Genomic DNA, 19996 nt, shown 5'->3' with positions numbered 1-19996 from the left:
CCTTTTGGGCTGCGGAATGCATCCGCCACCTCCCAAAGACTTGTAGATGGTCTCCTAGCAGGACTGGGAGAATAAGCAGTCGCCTACCTTGATGATGTGGCCATATTTTCGGATTCCTGGGCAGAACACCTGGAACATCTACAAAAAGTCTTGGAGCGCATAAGGGAGGCAGGACTAACTGTTAAGGCTAAGAAGTGTCAAATAGGCCTAAACAGAGTGACTTACCTTGGACACCAGGTGGGTCAAGGAACTATCAACCCCCTACAGGCCAAAGTGGATGCTATCCAAAAGTGGCCTGTCCCAAAGTCAAAGAAACAGGTCCAATCCTTCTTAGGCTTGGCCGGATATTACAGGTGATTTGTACCGCAATACAGCCAAATCGCCGCCCCACTGACAGACCTAACCTAAAAAGAAACAGCCAAATGCCAACGTTCAGTGGACCGAAGAGTGTCAGAAGGCCTTTAACCAGCTTAAAGTGATACTTGTGTCTGACCCTGTGCTAAGGGCCCCAGACTTTGACAAACCGTTCCTAGTAACCACAGATGCGTCCAAGCGTGGTGTGGGAGCAGTTTTAATACAGGAAGGACCGGATCAAGAATTCCATCCTGTAGTGTTTCTTAGCAAGAAGCTGTCTGAGAGGGAAAGCAACTGGTCAGTCAGTGAAAAAGAATGTTACGCCATTGTCTGCGCTCTGGAAAAGCTACGCCCATACGTTTGGGGACAGCGTTTCCACCTGCAAACTGACCATGCTGCGCTACAGTGGCTTCATACCACCACGGGAAATAACAAAAAACTTATTCGGTCGAGTTTAGCTCTCCAAGATTTTGATTTCGACATCCAAGCTCTCAGGAGCTTCTAACAAAGTGGCTGATGCACTCTCCCGTGAAAGTTTCCCAGAATCAACTGGTTAAAATCGTCCTTGAGATGTGGAAAATATTGTTAGTCTTTATATACTTGGTAGTATATTTAGAGGTGCATGTGTCTTATTAACTCTGTTTTCTCCTAGAGCTCCAGGAAGAAATCACAGCCAGCGTTTCACCCTATCTGTGATTTGGGGGGCATGTCATAAATATAAAGGGAAGGGTAAACACCTTTAAATCCCTCCTGGACAGAGGAAAAACCCTGATAAAATAAGTTGTGCTGAACGGAATGTATATTCCTGTTTTTCTATCTTTTTGTAACTTAAGGTTTTGCCTAGAGGGATTCTCTATGTTTTGAATCTGATTACCCTGTAAGGTATTTACCATCCTGATTTTACAGAGGTGATGCTTTTATTTTTTCTTTCTAAAATTCTTCTTTTAAGAACCTGATTGCTTTTTCATTGTTCTTAAGATCCAAGGGTTTGGGTCTGTATTCACCTATGCAAATTGGTGAGGATTTTTATCAAGCCTTCCCCAGGAAAGGGGGTGTAGTGCTTGGGGGGATGTTTTTGGGGGGAGACGTTTCCAAGTGGGCACTTCCCCTGTTCTTTGTGTAACACTTTGGTGGTGGCAGCTTTTAACCTAAACTGGTAAGAATAAGCTTAGGGGGTCTTTCATGCAGGTCCCCACATCTGTACCCTAGAGTCCAGAGTGGGGAAGGAACCTTGACAACATTAAAGAGCCTTCACGCTACTAATAGTTTAGTGAGTCAAAACAGCACATCGTGAATCTCCAAACTGGATGAGATCAATGGCCGTCTAATCCTATCATCCTGTCTTTGGCAGTATGCAAAATTTTTCAGACCAGGGAATGGGATGGGAGGAGAATCCTGTCACCTGGCTAACTGAGATACTAAAAGCATGGGCCTAAACTTCCTCACTTTCCTTACTACCAAATCCTAATTACTTCAAAGACCTCATTGGGACTACTCACCTCTGAGTAAATTCAACAGAATTTGACCCCATGGTGAAAATTTATTTTCCTGAACTCAGCTCATGATCACCTCGTACTCTGAAGCAGGAGTCTGGACAGACCTTGTAAATTTTATCTCACGTAATTGCAGGTGCTATTCTTATTTATAGACCTATCTAGTGCTTTTCAAATCTTGCTGAGGTTTTTATCCACAAAATATCTTGTGGTGGTGAGTCCTAAGGTTTCATTGTACATTGTGTGAAAATTCTTGTATCCACTTTAAATTTATGTCACAGCCTTTTTTCATACACTGTACACTTCACAGGGATTACAAAATACTCCTTTCCACTGCATATTAACCTCTGTGTTAGAAACTGGAATACATTTACCAGTGCAGGCAAACAAAGAATGATTGACATCTTATTCCATCTACATCATTAAAAAATGAACATCAATTACCTCCCAGCATTATCTGTGGTACCACAGGTTATTGACTGTTCTAAAAAAAAAATCTGTGGTGTCTCAAATACTTGTATGTTTACTTGTTAATAGGAACTATGTTATGTTTCCTATGGGCCTGATCCTGGATGATGCGAAGTAACCTCAACTCCGAAGACTTCAATGGAAACTAAAGGCAGTGGACACCTCAGAGGATCACGTTCTAAATAGGCAATTGTTAGATCTGTACAGACATGTGGTCCTGGTTTGTGCAAAATGTTCCAGGCTTTCTTTCTTGTGGGATTGCATCCCTTGATTGTTACTTTTTCGGGGAGGGTGTTATTAATCCAAAAGCAAAATCCATCTGAAATCACCAAGTTCGACTTGTTTTGCCAGGGAACACTTGCAAAATGACTGAGCTTTGCATACTTTCCACCCAAAGTCATAATTGGTCATAGGTGCACTTGAACCTCAGCCCAAACTCAGCAAACCTTTTGGCAAACAAAGGCTGTGTTTCAGGTGTGCAACAGAAGCTAAAATCAAGCAGATTTCATCTGGTTTGGGATCTCTTCATAAAGGGTTTGCACAACTCCATCATCACTTTTTTTTTTTTTTTTTACATAAAGGGCTTGGGCCCTTTGGAGTTACTGGGATGTTTGTCTGATTGCAGTGGGAGCAGAAGCAGTCCCAGAAAGCATTCAACAGCATAAACGCCATGTTGAATTCTTCATGTAATCTAACTGCAGCATATTTAGAACAGGTTTCAGAGTAGCAGCCGTGTTAGTCTGTATCTGCAAAAAGAAAAGGAGTACTTGTGGCACCTTAGAGACTAACATATTTATTTGAGCATAAGCTTTCGTGAGCTACAGCTCACTTCATCGGATGCATTCAGTGGAAAATACAGTGGGGAGATTTATATACACAGAGAACATGAAACAATGGGTGTTACCATACACACTGTAACGACAGTGATCATGTGCCAGCAATGCCCCTCTGCCATGTACATTGGCCAAACTGGACAGTCTCTAAGTAAAAGAATAAATGGACACAAATCAGACGTCAAGAATTATAACATTCAAAAACCAGTCGGAGAACACTTCAATCTCTTTGATCACTCGATAACAGACCTAAAAGTGGCAATTCTTCAACAAAAAAACTTCAAAAACAGACTCCAAGGAGAGACTGCTGAATTGGAATTAATTTGCAAACTGGATACAATTAACTTAGGCTTGAATAAAGACTGGGAGTGGATGTGTCATTACACAAAGTAAAACTATTTCCCCATGTTTATTCTCCCCCCCTTTGTCCTCAGATGTTCTTGTCAACTGCTGGAAATGGCTCACCTTGATTATTACTACAAAAGGTTCTCTCCCCCCCACCCCCCCCGCTGGTAACAGCTCACCTTACCTGATCACTGTCGTTACAGTGTGTATGGTAACACCCATTGTTTCATGTTCTCTGTATATATAAATCTCCCCACTGTATTTTCCACTGAATGCATCCAATGAAGTGAGCTGTAGCTCATGAAAGCTTATGCTCAAATAAATTTGTTAGTCTCTAAGGTGCCACAAGTCCTCCTTTTCTTTATATTTAGTACAGTATTCTCCACATCTGGAAAAATGCAGAAGATACCCTTAAACTGCAAATGGAACTCAACGGCTATATGACAAGTTAACAAGGCCTTCCAGCTCATCAAAGGATCAGACCCTAATTGCACAAACTGAGATCTCTTAATTATTGAATTGTCCAATTTAATCTTTTAGAAAGATATCTAGCCAATACTTTTTTCCCTTAATGTGAGAGGAAGTAGGCTGGTGGTTAAAGCACAAGGCTGAGAACCTGGAGATCTGGTTTGTCTCTCTGGCTTAGCCGTATACTTGCTATATTAACCCAGGCAAGTCATTTAGGGCACACATTTTCAAACTTTGTTACCTAGTTCACTTGAATGAAAGGCACATGTGTTCAGCAACTCTAACAACCAGGCACTTATTTAGATACTATACCTAAATATGAATGTAGGTGCTAACTATAGGCACCAGTATTTGAAAGATGTGGATCTTAACCTCTGTCTCAGGGCTTGTCTACATGGCAAGTTACTGCGCTACAAGCCAGGGCATGAATCTATAGCACACCGGTTTGCCACACGCTACCTTGCCATGTGGACACAGCTACAAGTGCTGTGATAGTTTCAGAGTGTGTTTTAATGTACTGCGACTTCAAAGCATAGTGCTCTATCCACACTCAGGGACTTTCATTGCACTGTAGCAGTGTTCACACAGGACATTACACAAGCCCGGTTATGAATCTACAGCACACCAGCTTGCCACTCAGTACAGTAACTCCTCACTTAAAGTCGTCCTGGTTAACTTTGTTTCGTTGTTAACTTGCTGATCAATTAGGGAACATGCTCGTTTAAAGTTGTGCAATGCTCCCTTATAATGTCGTTTGGCAGCTGCCTGCTTTGTCCACTGCTTGCAGGAAGAGTAGCCCGTTGGAGCTAGCTGGTGAGGGCTTGGAACCAGGGTGGACCGACAGCCCCCCTATCAGGTCCCCTAAGTTCCCCGTATGGCAGCCGCCTAGCAGGCTATCAATTGCCAGGCAGTTCAGCTGTCCCTCCCCCCATTGCCATATGCTGCTCCTGCCCTCTGCCTTGGAGCTGCTCCTGGGAGCCTCCCGCTTGCTGTGCGGGGGGACGGGACAGGAAAGAAGGGGGCTAATGTCAGGATGTCCCCCTCCCCCCTGCTCCTGCACCCTGCTTACCCCAATTCCATAGAGTAGGGGGAGGACACGACAGGGCTCAGGATGGAGGGAGCTTCCTGGCAGCAGCTGCTGTCTCAACTTGCTGATTTACTTAAAAAGGCAGTGTACTTAGAGTGGGGTCAGCATACTTAAAGGGGCAATGCACATCTCTCTCTCTCTCACACACGGTGTGTGTCTCTGTCTCTGTCTGCCATGCTGTCTCCCCTCCCTCCATTCGTGCTGCCTTGTAGAGTGTGAGGCTACATTAACAACAATGGGTTTTCCCTTGAGGGCTCAGCTGATTGCTAGTTCATCATTTCGCAGTAAGACATTCCCTGGGAAATATCTCACCCTCTGACTTCACCACCTCAACCAAACTTCACAATCATCATCGCTGTGTACCAGTATTAAATTGTTTGTTTAAAACTTATACGGTGTGTGTATGTATGTGTGTATATATACTATATATATATAGTCTTTTGTCTGGTGAAAAAAAATTCCCTGGAACCTAACCCCCACCTATTTACATTAATGCCTATGGGGAAACTGGATTTGCTTAACATCGTTTCACTTAAAATCACATTTTTCAGGAACATAACTACAACGATAAGCGAGGAGTTACTGTAGCTTGCTGTGTAGACAAGCCCTCAGTTTCTTCGTCAGTGAAATGAGATATGTAGCCTACCTTACAGAGCTTTTGTTTTGTCAGTATTTACAAATTTACACCTTTACATTAAGAATTGTGGATAAAGGCTCTCTGGAAGTCTAAATTAGTATTATTCCATTTTCAGCTGTCTGAGCAGACAGACAGCTGCTCTTGGGTTTGAGAAATGGTGAACTAAATATTCTTCATAGCTAGGATTCACAATCTCTGTGAGGATGAGGAAGTGAAGAAAAAAAATAACCAACCAACAGAACAGCTCTGGAAAGATGCATCAGATCTGCAAATCATGTATTAATCTCTAGGTAAAATTATGCATCTTATAGTGACAGCAGGATTTCTGAGATAACCTAGACCTATGCCATGCAACTGTCATGGGTATGAATTCATGTCATGGATACATGAAGCCTCTACACTGAATAGAATTACTACTACTACAAACATAGTATTCTTCCAGGAAGATGACATGGTGGGCGATGTAATCTCTTTTACTGGACCAACTTCTGCTGCTGACAGAGACAAGCTTTCGATCTTGCACAGGGCTCTTCTTCAGGTTTGGTCAGGAAGATGGTGAGTTAGTAGCAATCCTATTCAATGGAGAGGCTGAATCATGACCGAAGAGAAATATAAATGAGAAAGCATCAAAATTGCTACAGTAGATTAAAACAACGGCTGCCTACACATGACAGACCAGACAGGCACACCAAGAAAAGGGTGTCATATTAGAGATCCAAAATAGCAGAGAGAGAGGTCAAATTTAGGAGATGGGATAAAGTGGGGGATTAGTAACAGGATACAGTAACAACTTATTGGCATTTTTTCACATTCCTTGGTGCATGAAAGTCTGTTGGTGATATCACTGCTGCTCTAAAATGAAGATCAAGTTTAATTTCATTGTAAATTGTTATTTTAGAAAATGTACGAGTTTATTATATTACAGTTAACTAGGAATCTAATACATTAAAATGTGTAAATGCTATTACATTATGATGAACAGATAGAAAGGCAAGTTGGTAACAAGTTATTGCTGACATTCCACACTTAACTTCCTGTCCATTTATATAAACAAAAAAGGCATAATAATATAAGGTAAATAAAAAGGTTTTAGTCTCACATTTCAATTTGCTGACCATAAACATAACAATTTTTGCTCTTCCTCCAGCCCCCATTAATTACTTCAGTTTATTTTTCAAAAAACTCTTTCAGGAAATTCTACCCAAAGTAATACACATGCATTACTCATCAGTGACTGGAAATCTTCTAATTTGTTTTATATGAATATACACACACACATGCACTTTAATGAACTTTTAGAATATGTAACTCAGTTCTAACTGTATCAGAGATTACCTGGACATTAATGCCACTATACTTACTAAGACATTCTAGAAAAGTAACTGTATATGAATATGTAATAGTCCATTGTTATAAAAACCAAGTACTGTTTAAATATTTATTACACAGTAGAAGTCTATACAAATTTCAAAAATCGATTTAATGCAATTTTAACTTCCAAACAGCTAAATAGATTAAACAACATTTTAAAAGGTTTGTTCCAGTGCTGAGACCACCATAGGTATACTTAGAGCAATTTTTCAAAGATCTATCTATCTATCTACCTATCTATCTATCTTTGAAAAATTGCTCTAAGTATACCTGTGGTGGTCTCAGCACTGGAACAAACTTTTTAACCAACCACTAAAAGCAGGGGCTTAGAAGACACCTGCTGCCCCAGCAGTAACATTTCCTGCAATGACATGAAGGACACTACTACTAATTCACCATATGTTTGTGTACACAAAGCAAAATTGAGCAGTTTAGAAAGTCAAAAGAAACATCATCTGTTTGTGCTTTAAAATACATTCTGTGGTCACACCATTTTTCCTAAAGCAAGAATGTTCTCCCAAGACCTGGAGATACTGATCAACACTTGTGCAATAATAGCCAACAGTGACTCGGAAGATTAGGCAAATATGGAGTTTTAATAAGTCATAAAAGAAACATCCCAAGCTAAAAATCCATTGCCAGCTCATATAGTTTTTGCTAGTGTAAGAGTGATGTGAGCCTGAGAAGCCGGGGGAAGAGTAAGACAGGAAAGAACATGAATGCAAAGCAAATGATGCCAATACCTTATGTGATAAAAGTATCTGCTTTTCTCCTGACGCTGGAAGCTCCCGTCCCAGTTTAAATCTTACCACAAAAGCCCACGGTGATGAAACTGGAACACGTTAACCAGAAGGAAGAGCAAGCGAAAAAAACCGAGGGGAAGAGTGGATCTGCAGCCTGACCTCTCAGGGCAGCCCCAGCCCTCCAAAGGCTCCGATCTTCCTCTGCGAAGGGACTTACCACAAGCGTGCAGCGCAGGACCGTGTTCATTGTGGTCGGCGGGAGAAACCTCAGGGAGCTGGGCACGCTAGACAGGGAGGCAGTGAAAGCTCCGGTCCCCTCGCAGCCTGCTGCTGACATCCCCCCTACATGAAAGGCACGTTGTATATATATAGCCCCTGCTGCAACAGGAAGCATTAGCTCAGCTTTGATCACTCATCCCCTGTCCAGCACCAAACGTGGATTCCCCTCCCCACCCCCCACCCCCAAGGAACTGTAAAACTTGGTGACTTCATGGAACCCTTTCAGGGCTCACCACAGGCTGGGGAACGCAGGAGGGAGTGTCAGGGGCTGGCCTCTGACGGGCGCTGGCTGCTGGCTGCCGGCCTGGCCCCTCGCTCGAGGGAGCGGGAATCAGTCACCTTCGGACCGGGCACGAGCCAGTCAGCGGCGGCCCTGGGCTCGTCGGAGGCGGGTTTAAAAATATCTCCCTCCGTCCAGCCTGCGGTGCAGAGACCTCTAGCGCTTTGCATCTGCGGCTGCACCTCCGCGAAGCTGGGGAGGACGGGGTAGGGACCGGGCTGCCCAGTGATTTGCTGCCGTGCAGGGGGTGGGTAGGAAACCAGGGGACTCCACGGATTCCCCCTCCCTCCTAACGCAGGAACAAGCCACCTCATCGCTCCCCATCCGCCCTGGTTCGCTTGGCCGGGGGCCTCAGCGCTGGTTTTCCTGGGCCCTGAGGGTACCACAGAGCTGGATGGGCCGCCTGCTGGTGTAAAGGCCTCTTCAGTCCCTAGGATGCTGGGGAGGCAGCACAGGGGGGCTTTGCAGAAAGCCTGGGGGAGTGCAGTAGTGGTGGAATTATTTCCTGGCTGTACAGGGCTTGGAACATGCAGAAGTTCCGAGCATAATGATGATTCTTTCTAGCCAGAAAGGACACAGACATAATCATAAAAACGTATGATTCTCATAAAATCATAATCATAATCTGAAAAAACGAAGGCTCCAGCTGTGGAACCCTTACACTGGCAAGCACTTGCTCACAGGAGTAGCCCCATTGACGTCACTGGGGGTCAGCACTCATTCATCGTGAGCCTGGGTCTTTTCTTCACTACATTTGACTGAAATCGAAATGGATGGCAGGGTATGTGCAATGTGGGGTTTTTTGTTTTTTGTTTTCCTGTAGGCACCACAGGCCCCATCCTGCCTTCCTTGTGTGCCCCAAACTTTTGGAGAACTCCCAGGAGTTCCCCTTCTGGAAACCAGGGCAGTTTTGCATGTATAAGGAATGCAGGATCAGAGCCAACTGGAACTAAGAAGGTTTCCCTTAAAAAAAAAAAAAGGCAGCAGGAAGTATATGTCTTTCCCGAAACCTGTAGATATTGTGAAAGGGGGAAAGAGTGGGGCTAAATTCTTACAGCAGGGAGGATAAATCGGCAAATTTCGTTGACCTCCTTAGTTTTAAGTTTTCCCACTTAAATTGGAGATTGTGGTGAAGATTAATTATTTAATGTTTGTGAAACTTATTGAGATGAAATCTTAGTCTTAAAGGTGCTTTTCTTTCAAAATTTTTCAATATACTCTTATTCTTCACTCATACTGATTGCTGAAGCGCCAACTTTGTCACTTTCCTTAGAGCCTGTTTAACATGAATGGGAGTTTTGCCATTGACTTAGGGGGGAAAGGTTCAGCTCCTTAGATCCTAAATCTTTAGTATGCCCTCTGCCCCCCTCTAGCAAGATCACTTTTTCAGAAGGGTTCCAGTTTTCTCATTCTGTCCCTACATGAAATACACAAAGTCCAAAAATATTTTGGCAAGGACTAAAATCTAATAGCTTTCAAATGCTGGGAGTAGACAGTGGGCCTAAATCAAACCCATTATCCATACCCCAAACTTTGAGGGCGCCTGGGGTAGAGTCCATACCTAGATGTGGATTGACATTTCACATCTCTCTCTTTGTATTGGACCAAAACTTCATATATGGATACTCCAACTTTGGAGTGTTTGAAATAGAGATACCCATTTGGCTCTGAATTTTGCAGCTTTGCCCTATTGCTAGTTGGCCCACACAACTGTGGGGGGTTGGCAAGAACCCGGGGAGGTGAAAGCTTGCACACTGTGTGACAAAAACTCCTAAGCAGGAGAGGCATTTACACTAAGTAATATAAAAGAAGTGACCACTTTAACAGAGCAAAGAAAAAGGAGGAGGAGTACTTGTGGCACCTTAGAGACTAATAAATTTATTTGAGCATAAGTTTTCGTGGGCTAAAGCCCACTTCATCAGACGCATGCAGTGGAAAATACAGTAGGAAGATATATATATATCTTTAGCCCACGAAAGCTTATGCTCAGATAAATTTGTTAGTCTCTGAGGAACCACAAGTACTCTTCGTTCTTTTTGCTGATACGGACTACCATGGCTACCACTCTGAAACCTGTCATCAGAGCAAAGAAAGTGTATCTGAATCCTTCTGCAGCCATACAAGAACCATTTCCTACCAAGCATTGTGCCATGATGTTATTAAATTAGAAATCAATATACTCAATTACCCCCTTCAACACCTGATATATGGTGTAAAAATCTGAGGAACTTGAACAAACGATGGTTTGTTTGTAAGTAACTGTGGGGAAACTGGAAAAAGGGGAACAGAAACAATGGCACTGAGAAGAGAGGAAATGCTTCTGTTATTTAGCTATATAAGAGCTAATTGATGATTTATGCACCTGGAAGGTGTGTTGCAACGATTCCTGTAATATTTTACTTTTAGTGGGTTTCTATTCCCTTAACACATGTATTATCATATACTTAGATCTATATTTTAACCTACATGTTGACAAGGCACTCTGGACCAGATCCACAGCTGATGCAAGTGGGCCTAGCTCTGACTTCAGAAGAGCTACACACTGATTCACACTAGCTGAGGATCTGCCCCTAAATTTCTTCTGAAAAGCAATATTTTTTTAAATGGGCTATATTCAGCCACATGGGCCAGCTGCACCAGAGAGGGGGTTCACAGGGAAGCCAATTTTAAGCCATAATTTCATAGCAGCCTCTCCAGCACCAGCTGCCTAAGACAGGAACTATGGGTCTGTCTACACTGTAATCAGGAGGTATGGTTGCAGGTTATGAAGGCATACCCAAGCAAGCTTTGCTCTAATGGTGGTTTGTTTGTATGTGATAGTGGAGAAGCTAGAAAAGAGTAACAGAAACCCTAGCACTGAGAGGAGAGGACAGGACGCTGTGTACATGCTTGAGCAGCCAGCCTCTGCTACCACCCATGCTACTACACCTACACCGCTATTGTTACTCGAGCTAGCTTTGATCTTGTTAGAGAAAAGCTATTTCGGATATGTCTACCTGTGCTGCAGTCACACCTCTTTATTGCAGTGGAGGCATGCCTTAAATCTGGACTCCTCCTGGTCCCAACCAGCCTCCTTTTAGCCCTTCCTGGGTCAGTCCTGCCCGCTTTGGGGATTTTATCATTTAGTTCTGAGCACCCCAGTGAAGCAAAGGCTGCAGGAGGCTTACACTGCTGAGTCCCCTCTCCTGGTAGTGGACAGGAACCCATGATGTGAGTTCACCCTATGTCCTGAAGGTGGATGAAGTTTATTGCTCCCAACTGAGAAATGCAAAGCACCAAACTCATATTTAGCTCCAGCCTATGAGATACTTACTGTTAGTATGAGAGTAACAGAACAGTGTAACTTGATTTCAGTGTAATGTTTTTTCTGCTTTATGGACCTGAATGAAAACTCACTGAAGTCAGTGGGAATTTGGGGAAGTTCTGTGGCCTGTGCTATACAGAAGGTCTGATTAAATGATCACAGTGGTCCCTTCTGGCCTTAGAATCAATGAATCTCTGAGTCTTTTCACTTACTTCAGTGAGTATCTTCCCATCTCTAATTGTCTGCCATGGCCCAGGTCCTCAAAAGTAATTAGGCTCCCAGTTTCTATTGACTTCAGCAGAAATGAAATCAATGGGAGGTAGACAACTATATCCCTTTGAGGGTCTGGGCCCATCCCTATACAGAAATGACAAAGCCCATAGGAGCTAATGCAAATGTTTATGTATTATTATAGCTTAGAATACATACAGTTTATTGTTCAACACCTATCAGGGTTTTTCTAGGGATGAAAGTCTCTTGTGCCATGTAACACACTAGCACAAAGTTTAAAAAAACATTTTTAAAAAACTGTTTAGCTTAAAGTGTGGTTATGGTCTGAAAAGTGACCATATAAAAATGGCATCTTTTCCCTCAAAAGTTCTGCTCCCTCTGTGTTTTCAGAGTCAGACCTGCTGACTTTAGTGAAAAATGTTTTTACTATGTTTTTACTTCCATTAGCATTGAAAACCTAACACAGTTTTGAGTGAGGGAGCTGGATTCTCTTTGAGGTCTCTGATCCTCCCCAGAATTAATTAAGTTGCACATGCTGGGCCAAAGTCTGCCTAATTTAGTAGGGACAGTGGGTTTGGCCAGAGGCAAAGCAAGGCAGCATTTTGCTGACAGAATCTCTTACAGGTGATGGTGCACGAACCAGAAAGCTTTAACTTTTGGATCTCATGATGAGACCGTGGCTGGTAAGGGGAAAAAAATCTTTATACCTGAGCATATTTGATCTAGAAAGAATGGACCAACAATAAATACAGAATCCCACAATGCCATTTTTAGAGTCGCTTTTCAGAGCAGAACTACAAGGTCTAAACTGCAGTTAGAATGTTTTCACAACTGCCTTAGCACATTCCCACTTTGCCTTTGGGAATTAATTAAGATGTGCTTTGCAATGCATGCAATCATATTACAACATAGCAAACCCTGTAATAAAGACTTGTCCACATGACAACCAAACTGCTTTCAGCAGTGTTTTACAAGTATCATGTTTGTGACCACATCCCATAGGAGGGTGTTTGAACACAGGTTTAAAATTATTTTTAAAAGTTAATTGCTTTTACTTTACTTTCCTTAAAACAGTTTAAAAGTTGTAGGATGAAAAGAAGCTTACACATTAGGATTTCCTCTTTCCAGAAATAAGTTTAACATATTCAGTGTGCATATAAAGAAACCAAGTAGTTCTTACAGGAAAAATGGCTGGTTTACTTTAAAAAAGTAATCAATAAACAATTATGTAGGGAGCAGGTACTATGGAGAGAGCAGGAATAAGTCATTGCAAGAGTTGTATCAATACATAAAACTTATATATTTCAGGTTAAAGAGTGAAATCTGTTTCTGTTGTATGTTTTGCTCTAGAATGGTGTGCTTCAGGTGGGATAGCAGTTTATTGGTTTAGTAGTAGTCATAGATCCAGTATCCAGTATTTGTCTTTCCATAGCTCTAATTCTCAGTATTTGTATTACCATTTTGTATGTTATGATTGTTATAAATCTGTTTTTGTTCCTGTGCATCATTATAATAACTGGGTCTATAAATGGGTTTGCTCTTTAAGACTGTCTGCTATCTGGAAAAATTCAGAAGTCCAGACCAGTGACTCGGTGCTGGTTGGTGAATGTTGTGACCTTGAGTCATCTCAGGATCTCAATGAGATATTTGTTGAGTTCAGTCAATGAACAGTGGGAAAATTCTGGCTTCAAGCACAGGACTTGCTGTTCACCAGAGATTACATTTAAAAGACACCAAGAGCTTCACCAGTAATAGATTTATTTCCAGTTAAGGAGGGAGGATCTCAAATGGATACATTGTGGAAAGCAGTCATAACAGCAGCTGCAAAAAGAGAGCAATCTGGCATTCTACCAAGCCATTAGGCTAATCCCTTAAAAATGAACAATTCTGCTAAAGTTATAATAGCTGGTGATCTGAAATGTCCCAGAAGAACTTTCAAAATGGATCGTTGAAGAAATGGCATGCTGTTCATTTGGTAGAAAATGTAGTCGGGCAGGGAACACAGGTAAATATGGTTCAGATTCTGTCAGTGGAGTAGAACAATTACTCCAGCTGTAAAATTTGGTGCATCGATATCATGCCACTGTAGTGACTGTACCCCAGTATAACTCAGAACAGCAGGTCCAAGGGAGAGGTTTTGATTCAGATATATACTGAGGGAACAGAAGAGGAGTTTTTAAAATCATTAATATCATTATTGTAATCAAACTTATGTTGTAAAACAGAGAACTGGCTGTTCATATATACTGACTAAGTGGATGTATTGGTTTTAGCTCTGTAGTTTGCTACTCCTTTGGAGCAGATTTGCCTCAGTTTTTCAATTGAAGCTTTACCTCATTTCTTTTGGGAATACTAAAGGGCAGATATGTGGAGCAAACATGCGTAAAGGAAAAACTCCTCCTCCAAACTATGCATTCAGGGAGGCAAAGATGATGCTTGCCCCGTAAAGGCAGATCTTGATGTGGGATCATAGAATTTGAAGGTTGCAGTGAAGGAAATGAAGGACACAGTCACAAAAAAGTAGACTTGGTGCATAAAATATTAGATAACAGCAGGGTGTCAGCCGTAGACAGTGACAGACAGACATTCTTAAAAGTTTCAGAGTGCAGAAAGTCATGTACTCCATTCTATTTAGGTTCTTACATGGCATCATCACTGCAGTATTTGATCACATTAGATTTAGAGGACACTCTGGCTGCAGTGACAACTTTAACAGCTGTAATTAGAATTTTTTTTAAAAATCACTTGAAGAGAGAGTGCAAGAACTAGCAAATAAGGCAAAGGTAAGAATCTGAGAATACTGAGTATTCTGAAAAAAGAAAAGGAGCACTTGTGGCACCTTAGAGACTAACCAATTTATCTGAGCATAAGCTTTCGTGAGCTACAGCTCACTTCATCGGATGCATACCGTGTATGAGCTGTAGCTCACGAAAGCTTATGCTCAGATAAATTGGTTAGTTTCTAAGGTGCCACAAGTCCTCCTTTTCTTTTTGCGAATACAGACTAACACGGCTGCTACTCTGAAACCTGAGTATTCTGAGGAACCGGATCTGAGGAAATGACTCTTTTATTTACTCAGTGACGAGCTGATCTTTTTGGCCATGCTTTACCCCGTAAACTGATTTGTCTCGAAGTGGACAGAAGCCATCCTGCAACATGATTCAGAGAGACTGCATCCGGTCAGATAACTTTCATTTCTTGTGCAAAATCCAGTTTAGTGATAAAACCCATGTTTCTGATAAGCAGGAATTTGTCATTAACCAAATCAACATATATTCTAGTTACCGCCAATGCTCTGAAAGAGGCAGTATATTTATTTTTAAATCTGTCAAAAGTAAACAATACTGGAACTGAAACAACACAAGTTTTAGCCAGCAAGTCTTTCCAGCTAACAGGGTTTTCATTTTAATCTTTATTAATTTGCTTGTGATGCTGTAATTCAGGACACTGGCTAAGGGCGATGGTCCTGTTAGTTCAAGATCAACTGGTATAACTTTATTGTCATCTGAGTCCACTCTGTATGTTTGGGTGATAAGGAGATATTGCAAGTTTTCTCCCTCTCCCCCGGATTTCAACAGGCAGGATGGCATGCTTCATTAAAATCATTGACTCCAGGGTTTTGCATGGAAGTCTGAGAACTCATGCTTCAGTGTCAGCCATGTGTTCACCGTCACGTCTGGGTCTGGTTTGAATACCCCTGTTGGGTGAGCCAATGGGGTTACCAACTTTCGTTGGATAAATTCCATCGCATTACATTATCTTTAATCAAAGATAAACCTTTAATTCCTGGAGACTCAAGGACAACCCTGGTGGGTTGGCAGCCCTATAAGCCAACCATCCACTCAGACATCTCAATGGAGGGACTATCCCATTCTGCTCTAGAACTGGTTTTTGTTGTGTTGTTTTTTAAAAAAAATTTTTGGTGGCCTTGTGGAGTATTGTGGTATCCTATCAGTGTTGAGGAATCTTCGCTGCCAGCCAGGAAGATAATCAATTAGACACCAGCTATTAGCAGTTATTAGAAGGGGCTGCATTTTGGTTCTTGTACCAGGAGGCCCTGTGGTTTAATAGTGATTTGTGAATGCGGAGGTAGTTGGGGCAGAGATTGGATAGGAGATAGGTGGAGTGTCACCTGGAGTCTGATCTCCCTTATGGGGGCTGAGACAAAGTAAATAACATTACTGTCCAGACATTTCAAGGAACCAGCTGTAATAAAAATAATATATATGATGCCAAGGATCTCAAATAGGCTTCACATCATTCCTGTGAAGAAGGTAAGTAACATCATCTCTCCAGTGACTCCAGACACCACATAGCGTCTCCTTTGTCTCCCACCCCAAAAATCCATTCCACACAGGCCTACTCCGTTCCTCTACCTTGCCCATTGATCTGCAGGGTATTTAATGTACGTTCAAAAAGTGGATCTGCTTGATTGCATTCCCCTCTCCCAAGCTGTACATGTAGTTCTAGTTTTCCAGCTCTTTTGGACTGTTCATTAAAATGATTCACTCCAGAGTTTTGCATGGACATCTGAGAACGTCTTCCTCTGTGTTTGTGCAGCTCCTAGCACACAGGGCTTTCCATAATGACGGGGGCACAATACAAGCAAGTAAATAAATATTTAACAGGTGATCACAAATGTGCTTGCACATTGTCAAGGTTCCTCCCCCACTCTGAACTCTAGGGTACAGATGTGGGGACCTGCATGAAAAACCTCCTAAGCTTATCTTTACCAGCTTAGGTCAAAACTTCCCCAAGGTACAAAATATTCCACCCTTTGTCCTTGGATTGGCCGCTACCACCACCAAACAAATCCTGGTTACTGGGGAAGAGCTGTTTGGACACGTCTTTCCCCCCAAAATACTTCCCAAAACCTTGCACCCCACTTTCTGGACAAGGTTTGGTAAAAAGCCTCACCAATTTGCCTAGGTGACTACAGACCCAGACCCTTGGATCTTAAGAACAATGAACAATCCTCCCAACACTTGCACCCCCCCTTTCCTGGGAAATGTTGGATAAAAAGCCTCACCAATTTGCACAGGTGACCACAGACCCAAAGCCTTGGATCTGAGAACAATGTAAAAGCATTCAGTTTTCTTACAAGAAGACTTTTAATAAAAATAGAAGTAATTAGAAATAAGAAATCCCCCCTGTAAAATCAGGATGGTAGATACCTTACAGGGTAATTAGATTCAAAACATAGAGAACCCCTCTAGGCAAAACCTTAAGTTACAAAAAAGATACACAGACAGAAATAGTTATTCTATTCAGCACAATTCTTTTCTCAGCCATTTAAAGAAATCATAATCTAACACGTACCTAGCTAGATTACTTACTAAAAGTTCTAAGACTCCATTCCTGGTCTATCCCCGGCAAAGACAGAATATAGACAGACACACAGACCCTTTGTTTCTCTCCCTCCTCCCAGCTTTTGAAAGTATCTTGTCTCCTCATTGGTCATTTTGGTCAGGTGCCAGCGAGGTTACCTTTAGCTTCTTAACCCTTTACAGGTGAGAGGAGCTTTCCCCTGGCCAGGAGGGATTTCAAAGGGGTTTACCCTTCCCTTTATTTTTATGACACACATGCTGGACCAAATTCTGCCTACAGTGTCACCTCTCGTGCCCTGTTGACTTCGGTGGGATTGCCATGGTGTAAGCCAAGACAGAACGTGGATCTTGAACACAAAATGAAGATGTGCCACATGAAACGAAGGTAGCAATAGTTATTTGAAATGCAATGCTGTGTCTGCTGCAGATAGAGTACATTTTGTGTAGTCAATGCTCCAAAGATTTGTTGGCACTTTTGCCTCTGGACACACATCAGGCATAATAAAGCTTTTGTCCTTTGGTTGGCACAGAAAATTCAGAAAGCAGAAGATGCAGGGGAAAAAATGTGGAAAGCATTTCAATCTCCTCAGGAATGTTGGTCCAGAAAAAGCTGATCGATCTACATAGTAGTAATTAATTACAAAAAAATAATTTCTTTGTTCCTGGTGACTGGACACCTCCTTTTGTTCAGTCCATCAGTACCTTGCAAGGTTTTACCTCTCTGATTGTGCAAAGTGCAGTGGGGTGCATTTTACCATCCCTGTCAACCAGGAATAGAGCACTGGAGTCAAGATACTTGGTGTGGCTGCTGGCATGAGCAAAATAACTCTGCATCTCTGCAGTTTCTTGCAAACTACCACACTCTCATTGAGTCCCATGGATCAGGCCCTCAGAGAAGGTCATCAATCACTATGGGCCAAATTAGGGAAGCAGCACACAATTCAAGTTGGGGTGCTGTGCAGTAGATTCCTCCAGGGGAACAACCAGTTAAAAGATTCTCCCTCCAGTCTGCAAAGAAGAAACAGATTTTCTTGGCAGCCACAAAGGGGAGATTTGCTGGTGAACACATGGATCTGAAGGTGAGCCTGTGATGATTTGAGTAATCTATGCACAATGTATGAATTCTCTTGGATTATTAATTCTTTGTCTAGATCAGTGGTTCCCAAACTTGTTCCGCTGCTTGTGCAGGGAAAGCCCCTGGTGGGCCGCACCAATTTGTTTACCTGCCGCATCCGCAGGTTCGGCCGATTGCGACTCCCAGTGGCTGCGGTTCGCTGCTCCAGGCCAATGGGAGCTGCTGGAAGTGGTGTGGGCTGAGGGACTTACTGGCTGCCGCTTCCAGCAGCTCCCATTGGCCTGGAGCAGTGAACCACGGCCACTGGGAGCCGCGATCATCCGAACCTGCGGACGCGGCAGGTAAACAAACTGGCCCGTCCCGTCAGGGGCTTTCCCTGCACAAGCGGTGGAACAAGTTTGGGAATCACTGCTCTAGATCTATATCAAACTCCATTTTGATTGTAAGGCTCTGTTGTCTTTGTACCTCTATTTTGGGATGAAATTCCAAGGGGCAGTGGCACAGGGCTAATACTGAATGATTGACCTTGTTAGTCTTCTTGTCAAATGGAAGCACCTTTGGACAACAAAGGTGGACAAACCAAGAAAACTGGTCCTGGCAGGTGGGCTAGTAACCAGGCAGTGGACCAGCTAGGGAGGGACTTTAAATACCTGACAAAGCTGGTCTGGGGAGCTGGGGGTGGGGCGGGGGGTGTCACATGACACAGGGGGCTGAGACTTTATAAAAGGGGGTGTCATAAATAGAAAGGGAAGGGTAAACCCCTTTAAAATCCCTCCTGGCCAGAGGAAATCTCCTCTCACCTGTAAAGGGTTAAGAAGCTAAAGGTAACCTCGCTGGCACCTGACCAAAATGACCAATGAGGAGACAAGATACTTTCAAAAGCTGGGAGGAGGGAGAGAAACAAAGGGTTTGTGTGTCTGTCTACATTTTGTCTTTGCTGGGGATAGACCAGGAATGAAGCCTTAGAACTTTTAGTAAGTAATCTAGCTAGGTATGTGTTAGATTATGATTTCTTTAAATGGCTGAGAAAAGAATTGTGCTGAATAGAATAACTATTTCTGTCTGTGTATCTTTTTTGTAACTTAAGGTTTTTGCCTAGAGGGGTTCTCTATGTTTTGAATCTAATTACCCTGTAAGGTATTTACCATCCTGATTTTACAGGGGGGATTTCTTATTTCTAATTCTATTTTTATTAAAAGTCTTCTTGTAAGAAAACTGAATGCTTTTTCATTGTTCTCGGATCCAGGGGTTTGGGTCTGTGGTCACCTAGGCAAATTGGTGAGGCTTTTTATCCAACATTTCCCAGGAAAGGGAGGGTGCAAGTGTTGGGAGGATTGTTCATTGTTCTTAAGATCCAAGGGTCTGGGTCTGTAGTCACCTAGGCAAATTGGTGAGGCTTTTTACCAAACCTTGTCCAGGAAGTAGGGTGCAAGGTTTTTGGGAAGTATTTTGGGGGGAAAGACGTGTCCAAACAGCTCTTCCCCAGTAACCAGTATTTGTTTGGTGGTGGTAGCGGCCAATCCAAGGACAAAAGGGTGGAATATTTTATACCTTGGGGAAGTTTTGACCTAAGCTGGTAAAGATAAGCTTAGGAGGTTTTTCATGCAGGTCCCCACATCTGTACCCTAGAGTTCAGAGTGGGGGAGGAACCTTGACAGGGGGATTCTCTCACCAGCCATATTACAGGGAGGGAGAAGTGGT

The 19996-nt window shown here is 42.6% G+C and overlaps 1 protein-coding gene across 5 annotated transcripts in view; it reads right to left on the bottom strand.

The window, feature by feature from the left end:
• The window catches only part of TNFRSF11B (TNF receptor superfamily member 11b), a 91054-nt gene that overhangs the window by 29815 nt on the left and 41243 nt on the right, over positions 1 to 19996 (bottom strand). The window contains exons 1-2 of one of the 5 annotated variants that reach the window (XM_074943913.1): positions 8312 to 8419; positions 8017 to 8141 (exon numbers count right to left, since the gene is read on the bottom strand). The exons of 1 other annotated variant lie outside the window; for it this stretch is intronic. In XM_074943913.1, the coding sequence (XP_074800014.1) occupies positions 8017 to 8136 (120 nt within the window). In that variant the 5' untranslated portion in view covers positions 8137 to 8141; positions 8312 to 8419. Of the gene's footprint in view, positions 1 to 225; positions 324 to 8016; positions 8175 to 8311; positions 8420 to 19996 lie in introns of those variants that run through there. 3 more of the 5 variants (XM_074943914.1, XM_074943915.1, XM_074943917.1) reach the window with 3 other exon arrangements.

Source organism: Natator depressus, chromosome 2, assembly GCF_965152275.1.
Source record: "Natator depressus isolate rNatDep1 chromosome 2, rNatDep2.hap1, whole genome shotgun sequence".
NCBI classification, from domain to species: Eukaryota; Metazoa; Chordata; order Testudines; family Cheloniidae; genus Natator; species Natator depressus.
The sequence above is the reverse complement of the archived record's forward strand: the minus strand, read 5'-3'. Positions and strand labels throughout refer to the sequence as shown.